The sequence below is a fragment of the Poecilia reticulata genome, linkage group LG7 (genome assembly GCF_000633615.1).
Source record: "Poecilia reticulata strain Guanapo linkage group LG7, Guppy_female_1.0+MT, whole genome shotgun sequence".
Taxonomy (NCBI): Eukaryota; Metazoa; Chordata; class Actinopteri; order Cyprinodontiformes; family Poeciliidae; genus Poecilia; species Poecilia reticulata.
Genome location: NC_024337.1, coordinates 11,287,703 through 11,298,328, shown reverse-complemented (window position 1 = coordinate 11,298,328; position 10,626 = coordinate 11,287,703). Strand labels below are relative to the sequence as shown.

General features: G+C 39.0%; 1 protein-coding gene across 2 annotated transcripts in view; it reads right to left on the bottom strand.

The window, feature by feature from the left end:
• The window catches only part of ube4b (ubiquitination factor E4B, UFD2 homolog (S. cerevisiae)), a 17,291-nt gene extending 6,668 nt beyond the window's left edge, over positions 1–10,623 (bottom strand). Inside the window, exons 1-14 of one of the 2 annotated variants that reach the window (XM_008413368.2) lie at positions 10,286–10,623; positions 8,589–8,808; positions 7,069–7,204; positions 6,770–6,857; positions 6,437–6,581; positions 6,084–6,309; positions 5,415–5,885; positions 4,492–4,599; positions 3,490–3,631; positions 3,089–3,189; positions 2,853–2,967; positions 1,037–1,120; positions 696–752; positions 162–278 (exon numbers count right to left, since the gene is read on the bottom strand). In XM_008413368.2, the coding sequence (XP_008411590.1) occupies positions 162–278; positions 696–752; positions 1,037–1,120; positions 2,853–2,967; positions 3,089–3,189; positions 3,490–3,631; positions 4,492–4,599; positions 5,415–5,885; positions 6,084–6,309; positions 6,437–6,581; positions 6,770–6,857; positions 7,069–7,204; positions 8,589–8,808; positions 10,286–10,309 (2,034 nt within the window). In that variant the 5' untranslated portion in view covers positions 10,310–10,623. The remainder of the gene's footprint in view (positions 1–161; positions 279–695; positions 753–1,036; positions 1,121–2,852; positions 2,968–3,088; positions 3,190–3,489; positions 3,632–4,491; positions 4,600–5,414; positions 5,886–6,083; positions 6,310–6,436; positions 6,582–6,769; positions 6,858–7,068; positions 7,205–8,588; positions 8,809–10,285) is intronic. The other variant, XM_008413369.2, reaches the window with a different exon arrangement.
• Positions 10,624–10,626: the final 3 nt, after the last annotated feature.

Sequence of the window (10,626 nt, the reverse complement as noted above, 5' to 3'; positions counted from 1 at the left end):
TATATATATATATTGCAAGCATCCGAGCCTCAGTGCATGGTACATAAATACCTAAATATTTATTCTGTATTCGCGGGGAGGATATCGAGTACAGTGCTATTGCGATTATTAGACTTTTGATACATTGTGGTGAAATTATACAAGTTTAATGTGCAACTTACATCATCCTCTGCAAATACTGAAAGGCTAAAGAACGCCCCAAGGTAGGATAATCTCTGAATTTCTCTGCCACAACCAGGGCTCAGAGATTTGGGACACCACAGAGGAAGTGATGTTGCCTACACAGAAGAAGAGGAGTGACAAATTTATATGTTACACTAAATAATAAACAACAAACTCTGGGCTTTTTTCAACCAAGAGTTTTCTGGGTATTATTATTAGTAGTAATAGTAGTACTAATTCCCTTTACAGTATTTAATTGTGCATTGTGGGTTAATAAATAAAAAATTTATAAAATTAAAAACCAAGAATCAAAAATTAAATTGATTAGCATTTTTCATTTATATTGTTCATTTTAAAAATAACTTGATAACTTTAGTCATAGAAAAAAAAAGTATCAAGAGAGGGTTTCAAATTACTTCTACATATTTAATTGCAATAGAAAAAACATTTATAGTTATTAAATTAAATGCACATACACAAAACAACCAAACAAAGAAAATCTCATAGCTCTGAAAAATCATACTTATACTCACCAAGTTGCACACGGGATGAGTCTTTCCAAACTTAATTTCACAAAGCTCAGCTAATGCCTGTAAAAAAATAAGCAATCTTTGACTTCTTAAAAAGAAATATTAAACAACTTTAGCATTAAGTATTTGTCATCTGGCAGTAAATATCAACATTTCAGCAGCACAAGGCGAAGGCCGTGAAAGGACATTTCATTATTTCATCTAGATGACATAAAATTATCTGTCAAGTAGAAAAGCTGTCACTCAGGCTTTTTTGTGTGGCTTCTTCTCTCTTTGCTGCCAATTGTTCTTTCAAAGTCTTTGACATTTCTCCCTTTCCGCTCTGCAGACTTCTGTCTTCTTACCATGAGGGGGAATTTAAAGTTGTCGCTGTCAAAGGAACATTCTTTCACTGCCAGAGCGAGCCCATGGAGAATGGGAATGAAGATCTGGAAGACATGTTTGGAAATGCTGGTGTTAATTAGTACCACAACTTTTAGGACTTTGACATTTGCATTTCTGTTGTTGGCTTCAGAGACGTTCAGAAGATTCTCTCATAATTTACATTTATTAACATAAAGTAAAACTATGAAACAGAATGAAATCATTCTGCATTGTTAATTCAAATGTAAAACACAAAATATGGTATTGTGGGGATCTGACTTTCCTCTCAGCGTCATTAAGGACTTAAAGCTTATTTATAATTTTAATAAGAGTTTGTAAAAAAAAAAAAAAAATCATTTACTGTTCAAGATGAGTAAAACATCTAATGGTGATATTAATGCTGAATACTGCTACGAAAATATTAATCATGAATAACCTAAATTTTTCTATCTCTCTGATATATGATGACCATTGTCATTCAATATTTCATCTTTAATGTGATTTATGCTTTCTTAGTAGTTTATTAATGAAAGACACAATCCATGAAGACATAAAGTAATCACTAGTTTTTTGTGTAATAATGTAATTCCAGTAGATGATTTATCGTCAAGTATTTATTTTGCAACATGTTTCAGGAATCACTATAGCTGCCAAAGTGAAGGAGTTAGACTTAATTTCCCAGAACTTTATATTTTACACTGTCAGATTTTCCAGAACCAGGCTGGTTAGTTAAAATACAGTTGCTACTTTAAAAATATTAAGACACTTTGGAGTTGAAATAGAGTCCATTTAAGCTATACAGCAGGAACAGTTGTTATTGCTTGCAAGTACAACTTTCAAACTCTAGAAGAATGCCGAGAAGCGTCAACACACACACAGCAACCGAAGAGACCAGACTGCGAATAAAACGAAGTGGAATCACACCGATACAGCATTAATCTCAGACTCTCCCATCAGCGTTACAGTTTAGCGACTAAAGTCACTCAACACTTTACAGAGATATTTCACTGTATCAGATTATATGTGATCTGCTCTGATCCCAGAGTGTCTGGGAGACAGCAGAAACAAAAAGGAGGGACCTCCACATGCAAAAATAAAAAGCTGTCATTTTCAGAAATACAGTGGAACCTCCAAATACAAACACCTGAATATTTTATTCATAATGCAGTTTACTCAACTATTTTGGGTAGCATAAATCTCTGCAGTTATAAAGTAATCAAATTTCTACAAATCATCTCAAAGTGTCAATGTGCTTTCACGCTGATTGCAACCCAGGAGAAAATAATGCAATTTCTACACCAGCAAAAATTGCATTATTGCCTTCCGCACTGACCAGTTAATATGGAAAGCCACTGTTGCCAAAGTTTCCATACGTTTTGGGCCTGGAGCAGAATCTTCTTGGATAGAAAGCAAAAGTCCACCATGATGTCTTTCCTTCAATAATAATGAATCATTTGTGTTTCTTTTTTTTTTGTGTCCTTCCAAAAATCATGAAAAAGTTTATATGTTATGATTCATGCTTTGAAGACTCCCAGCAAAGGAGTAATATCGGAAAAATTGAAAATGACTATGATTTTGACTGCCGGGCATGTTTTACTGTAGCGCTGGGTATCAATTATTTAAGTTTCAGTGGAGAACAGCGTCTCAAAAAATATGTTTTGGATGTAAACTGCATATTGGAACTGATTAAATTTGTATTCAGAGGTTACACGGTAAAACTATAACTCGTGATTCTGCCAGAGTGTCTGAAATAAAATGGCAAACTGGTCACTGAACACAGAAGGCCGTGCTCCCCACCTGTTTGAACACTTCTTCTTCCTGATGGGTGATGCGCACCAGCTCCTGAATAAAGCCATATGGAAGGTTCCGACACAGCATGTAAGGTACCAGCAGAGACTGTTGGAGGGGGCTCCTACGCGCAGTTAGAGGAGACAAAAGATAATTAACCTTCTCTGGATGCAAGGAGATAGAGCAGTTGCTATGGAGACAAAATAAATAGCTGAAATGGAAAAAAAGTGAATGGTTTCACTCACCGAGGCTGAGTCAGAGCACCCTGCAGGACAAGGGCAACATGGGAGATGCACTGAGAGCGAATGTTACTGAGAAGCTGGCTGACATTTGGTTGGCTGCACATCTGGGAAAATAAACGAGATAAATTATTTCCCTGGTTTTAAAATGGGAACAAGAAGATGGATTTCACAGAATCAAATCAAGAAAATACATTTTTAAACAATGTTCTTTCGAACAAGACTGGAGCTCATCAGAAATAAAACTATAGCGTTAGTCGTTATGTCACGCTTATTCAGGAAAAAGTGTGACAGCATGAATTAAAACATAAACAATGTTTTAATTCATCCTCTTAAGTCAGTTTTCTTACTCATCTGGAGATAAAGACACAAATATGAGGAATCTCCTTTTGCAGACAGTCGCCTACCTTGGGAGCTTTCCTCTCCTCCATGCCAACGCTGTCAAAACGCTCAATGAGGTAGTTCAGCATCTCTGTCTCTTTGCATGCTTCAATGGTGAAACGGTCGCTGGCTGAATCGCATGACATCCCCCCTCCACTGGCACCCAGACTACAAACAGAGACATGAAACACAGAGAGAAGATTGTTAGAGAACAGAAGAAAACCCTGCTGTGTTTGGGAGAAGTTCCATCAATTCAAACCATCATGTCAACAAACGCAAAACTCTGAAGGATCCTACGAGGAAACAAGCTTATTAAATAGCATCGTAAGTCTCACCGGGGTTCTCAAAGAGGGACAAAAAGGGCTTAGAAGAGTTAAAATTATTAAATTGTTTGCAAAAAATCCTTGCAGGCAAAACTCACCTTCATCCAAGTCTCATGTCATTTCATTTCATTTAGGCATTTACTAAAACAATGTAGAGACAAAAGCTCAAACTGCTGTTAGTGGTCAGCTGCAACATGGTACGAGTGGCTTCAAAGCCTAGTATGCATTATATGAAACTTGGTTATAAACATGCAATGCGTCAATAAATCACCACTGATCTCAAATATAATAAATGATAATAATACCCTAAAACAACACAGCTTTGTCAGGTTATAATGTGCAAAACCTAAGAACAAATGTTAGCAGTTCAGGGATGCCAACTGTTACTGACAAACTATTTATATCTATTAGCCAAAGCTGCAACAAAGCAAAACGGCACAATAAGCCACAAAAATGTCAAAATCAGAAGAAGGTTTTCCATCTAATCCCACCTGAGATGTTCTTTAATATTTACCACCTACATATAAAGAAACGTTTAATGAACCATCTAACAGCTGGACGACCATCAGTTTCTGTGTTCTGGCTCGTATATTTGCACAACCCTAGTGGTAAACCTGCCAGAACCACCGGATGGACCATGCAGTGAGCACATCCCTGTGCAAGCGTGCACACACACGCGTCAACACACGCCAAGCATTGGTGTACCTGGACCCAAACTGAACCTGTGCAAAATCCTCCTCCTCCTCCTCAGACTCTTCATCACTGCTGTCTTGAGACATGTCAGAAAGAGCAAAAAACAGGAACGACAAGGGGCTGACAGGACGAGAAAAGGGAAGAGGTGAGAGAAAGAATGTATGGACAGGAAGAGAGAGAAAAAAAAAACTAATTTGGAACATGGAGACATGGAGGAAAGTAGGACAAAGAAAACGGTACAGCTTTGCAAGCCCTACTATGGATGTGTACTTGTAATATTTTTAAATATTTAAGCTTTTCAAAGTGCAGCTTTAACACAATAAGACAGCCACCCCCAGAAGCCAGGACACGAGCCACTATAGTGAGACATGGACACTTTAGCTAGATCCCACTTAAAAACTTTAGACACATTTAGAAATGGATTCATCAGATCCAATTCCAAGAGTCAGACAGAATTTATATGCAAAACGGTCAGGAACCCTTATTGCATTAAACTCCTGTCTGATTTTATGTCCACCTCCCTCTAAACAAGCTGTTTGTGCAGCCTATATTTAAAAATAATTGCATTAAAATTAAAAATGGAATGTGTGTGTAATGACAATGGTCCCAACATTTTTAGCATAACATTTGCTTGCTGGACCCAGTAACTTTTATTACCTAGCTCTTTCCCATTAGTGACTAACAAATCTCTAAGTTATTCACCGATTTATAGAGTAGCAGTAAAAATCTTCAACTAAATCAGTGATTTGTCTGAGTGAAAAGTAACAAAGCAAGCTGAGAAGAGAGAAAAGAAAGTCGGCCCAACTTATAGATTAACACATCCCATGTCTAACATAAAACTGTGGGATTCGCAAAACAAAAAAGTTGTGTTTGTTTTTTTATGCGTTTATTGTCTAGATAACGCCAAACACACATACAAATGACAGATGAGATACCTAGATGATGGGATCCTGGCAGCAAAGGCAGCCTGTCGAGAACTCAGTCTGGGAGAAGGAGGTACCACAGGAAGGGTTGGGGAAGGGGGATGGTTGCCTGAGCTGGGCGAGCTCAAAAGAAGGGACTGGGGGCTTAAAGGCGTTGCGGGAACCGGGGTGTTTGGAGGAACGGAGGGCGCAGCTGGGCTGGGAGAAGGACCAGGGAAACTATATCCTCTGTAAACTGGGCTCAGGGGGGAAGAAGCCACCCAGGGAGTGGTGACAGAGTAGGGTCGATATCTCTGAGAGATGGGCATGGGGGTAGATGACGGATTGAGGGAGTGCCTGGTACCGGCGGTGGCAGGTGGGCTGGGGGGAATTACAAACTGTGGCGTAGAGGGTGGAGCAGGTGCAGTGGGGGTAGAGAGAGATGGGCAAGTCCTCTCTGCTGCATTCAACGCCATTGGATGAGGACTATCGCACCCATACAAACTGTGGATAGCATTGATAACAAGATCATCATTGGCAAAAAGGCTCTGTTGACAATGAAACCAGGGCAGAAAAAAAATGACAAGAAAATCCACAAAGGAACTTCATGAAAAAAAAAAAAAAAAAAAGAATCAACAATCTAGTTGCGTTTCTGGAATATACACAGTTCATGTGCTAAAAACTGTGAGTCTGGGTATTTACCTGGACAGAGAGCTGGCTCCAAAAGACCCAGCACTGGGGCCCATCGGGCTGCCGCCTTGGCTGGAGGGCTGCACCAGCGTCAGCCGGTGGTCGGAGGATTTCGCTGCCGCAATGGGCTGAGAGGTGGCGGTCAAGCTGGCGAACGGGTTGTGGACATTTGACTGGGATGACATCATTAAGACTTCCATCAGGATCTGGCTGATGAGGTCTTTGAAGTCAGAGTACACTGCAAGATTCACAAAAAGTGCAACAAACAGCTTATTAAAGGTAGAAATAACAAGTAGCCGTTTTTAATTTACAATAAAGTAACTGCAGTTGTAATGGGAGCACACAGAGACGGGTCAGAAAAATACCATCTTTAGGGTTCCGGTGAAAATCTGCAGCTAGAGACGGGAGAAAGATGACATCTCTGTCCTGCTCCTTCCACGATACGCGGAGGATCTTACAAATCAAGTGCAGAGCCTGATCTTCAGAGACGTCAGAGTTTGCAGAGGTTTCCTGAAAAAGCAGGGGAAAGCTTTTTCACTGACTAGAACCGCTCTGGTTGATCAGGTGACAGATATGCTTCCAGGAATCAAAGTAACCAAAAGTGAAACAAAGAAAAGTAAACAACTGTGTTTAACCTGAAGGTCTAAACAATAATGTTACGCTAAAGCCAGATTTTTTGATTAATGCAACCCCTTTACCTTTTCAGTCAAGTTTCTCTTCTCCCTGCGATCGCTGTCCTCCACCTCCATGTTCTCAATCCCTGAGTCCACATCCACCTGGGACATGCTGAAGAAAAGGAAAGGCCAAATGCGTTAAAACTCAGGCTTCTGAATGTCATGTAAATATTTTGAGCCAATTAGTTTATCCCAAACATTCTCATTTCTTTTCCAGATGATTAATACAACATTTTTACAGCCACTTCTTATATCATCAACAAACAGTATCTTACGGGAATAATGTAGAGAAGGTCAATAAAAAAATTAAAAAACAACTTTACCTCTTTTCACAGGAGGCAGGGTCAATGTCCATGCTCTGCGATCGAGACAAACTCTGAGACTGTGTCTCGAGGCTGTTGGAGGGGGAGCTGGAGAGGGAGCTTACACCTTCGCTGCTCTGACTACCATATGCCACCCCTGCAGGAACATTAGTCAAAAAAAAAAAAAAAAGCCCATAATTATTAATATATCTGCCACATTTAATTTTAAAAATCAGAATTCAACCAATGAGTTTACTTCTGGCAGAAAATGAAGCCGGTATCTCTCAAAAGATAATGTAAAAGGAGCACTAGTTTTGACAGCTGTAATTCAGCTTTATTTATATTTGATCGAGAAAAAGCAAAAAGGTGTCAAAAATTATTATTAAATCAACCAAAAAAAAATCTTTGTTGGCAATGAATTCCTTTTTATAATTGCAGGTTTCCAGTGGTATTTTGACAATTTAGCCTTTGGTGTTGAACTCCAAGTCATTGAGGTCAGAATGCCTCATTGCCGTTTCCCTAATCCTCAGCTCTCCCCACAGACTGAGGTTAGGCGCCCTTGGCTGGGCCAACATGAAATTTACATTTTCTCAATCAAAACAAAAACATAAACAACATTTTACAGATTCCTTTACATGATTCTTCCAGGCGTATGAATAATTTTGGACCTAACTGTAAATTTAGGCACAACAAAATGTGTGTCAGTAGCCTGAACATTTTTTTTTAAAGCCATACGCCTAAGAAGCGAAGAAAGAAAAAGACAGGAGTATTCTGTCCTTGATCAGTTGGGGAAGACTAAAAGTGTAAGTGTATGAAAAGCAAAGCAGCTGAAAGTTAGCCAACTCTGAAACCACAAGTACTGCGCATGTTTGCTACTTTGCTTTTAAGATTTGCTCTGTGTGCAACATGATTATAGGTCAGAATTACCCTAAAGAAATGTAATGGTTGCTAGGAGGCTAGAATTATATTGAAAATATTTATTTAATCATTTAAGCCACATCCCTTGGAAGCTTATCCAATAGCCAAGTAGAAAAGTAAAAATGAAATGTGCATTAAGAGGCATTATTGGCTCCTTTAAGCAAGTTTAGGTAGCAGAAAGCACAACCAATGTCTACCAAAAAAATGTCAGGAAATGTATGTGTCCACATGTGCAATAGTAGTGCAGAACACAGAGAAAAGCCTAAATTTCCCCTCTGCCCTACCCTGTCTGCCCTTTATGTCTCATAAAAAGTGATCACAGCAAGCCTGTTGTTATTCACTTTTCTCATTTTTATTCCTCAAATTTATAAAGGCTGCAATAATTAAGACTCCTTACAGAAATTTTGCTCAGACAACAAGTTTTTATCCTGTGTGGCTTACAGAAAATATACCACCCAGGCTAATTGCAGACAAGTACAGGGGTTGAGCAAAAGTTCACAAAATATGGTTCTACACATATAACTGTGAGATGACAATGTTTAACCCAAAACACTTCTGGCAGTTAAAGTCATCAGAATAAAATGCCTGAGCGCAGCCATAACCAATAAACTGTGATTACTCACCAGAGGTGCCCATAGGGGATGTGGCAGGGGTACCACTGTGGACATTGAGACCCAATGATTGAGAGGCAGCTGGTGGTACAGGTTGGGGTGAGACACCTGAGGGGCCAGGGAGGGGTCCAGGTGGAGTCTCTCTCTGTGGGGACGTGAGAGGGGTACTTAGGGGGGTGCTGGGTTGTGATGTCTGTCCTCCTGCTAGCCGTGCCAGCCGCCTTCTGCGAATCTTTAATGAAAAAAATAAAAATTATAAATTCAGAGAAAGTGAAGCAGATATACACAAATATCCAGCCAGCTGAAATATTTACAGGCAGTTTCTGAGTAATTGCACAGTATTACTGCCTATTCGTGATTATTATAGGGTATAAGGTATAAGCTATGTGAAGTTGAAGAGATAAGATTTTATTTTTGTCAAGTGGTTGTAAAGGGAGTAATAAGATAGGCAAAATGCCCAAGGTTGTGGGGCAATTGAGCAATGCCCTTGCCATTTGGCCTGTAAGTAATGACAATAATCAAGTTTTTATCTTCAAACCTCTTGACAGTGGGTACTATAAGGTAATGGTTAGGCAATGAGGAAATTCAGGATGAAGAAAACCTAAAGTGCAGCAGTACTCCTTAACCAAACCATTTCAGCAGATATTTGCACTTAACATGCACCGATTCCTGCAGAAGATTTAAAAGTGACAACTTAGTAGATTTTATGTAGTATGAATCTTGTTTTTATCTTACTGGAAGGTGTAATAATACCAAACATTGCAATTGTTTTCATTTTTTCCAAATGTACCTAAACTTGAGAAATTATCAGATGAAATTATAGGAAACCTATATTTTTCAGACATCCACTGTGTAAACTGAGGCTGGTTGTGTTGGACTGGAATGAAACTATTACTATATTTTAAGGTATTTACAATAAATGTAATTCTCTTATCATTTTTTAAGCCTAAAAATGGTTAAAATGTGCAACATTTTAAACAGAGTCAGAACTTGGAGCTAAGAGGATGACAGTATATTTTCTGTATAGTAAACTGAGGTTAGAAAAAGCAGTGTATGTTTTGTCTGAGGTCTAAGGGCCCGTCAACTCTACCATGGTGGTCCACTGTTTTTATGTTTGTTTGCCCCTTTCTGCTGAGTCGTTTCGCAAACACTGTTAGCAAGTCAATGCTAGCAGCAGTAGGACATTTTCCCATTAGAAGACGTGAAACAACACGAACTTAAAACTAAAAAAGTATCCATGCTACAAGTGAAAATGACCAGTTGTATAAATAAGTCTTTCGCTGAGTTTATTAAAAAAATTATAATTTTTTTAAAAACACCGTTAAGCACAGCTTGTGAGCTAACATTAACCAGTTAGCACTGTGCTCCTGCTAAATGACACGGCACAGGCAGTTACACGACTCTCCACTGATTTATTCTACATAATATTTCAATTATGAATTTACTTTATTTAAAAAAAAAAATCAGTAACCGAGATGTTCAACTCGGACGTAACTGTCTTTCTAATAAAAGAACTGTAGAATCAACTGAGCGAGTGATTCCTTCCTTTGACGTTAAGCTAACATCTCTGTTACCTTTTGTAGCAACCAGGCTCGCTCTACAACTCCTAAAAACTTGCGAGATGAAATGTTAAGACTGGAAATAACAACATCATTGTAGTGAAGCTTCGCTCCATATATATTCAGTGCATTCATCCATTGTCACCTTACCTCGTCTGCGCTCAACTCCTCCATCCTGGCAGCTAAGCCAGCTAGCTATTTCACTTTCAGTTGCTTCGGAGTGCCAGCCAGAGCCAGCTAGCTAGCTAGCTTCGATTAGAACTGAATATGCATAGTTTAACACGTTCAACGAATAGGTGTCAGTCTTGATTGTCGCCAAGGTAAAAACTAGGACACCGATATATGGTAGATGGCGAGATGCGGATCTTTCAAAGCGTCTCTCGTTTGGTAGATTTTCTACCGATAATCAAACAAAAAGAAAAGTAGCTAGCTATTATATACGTCAAAATACAACAGCGGCCATTTTGGCTCTACTCCACGTCACGTGACCT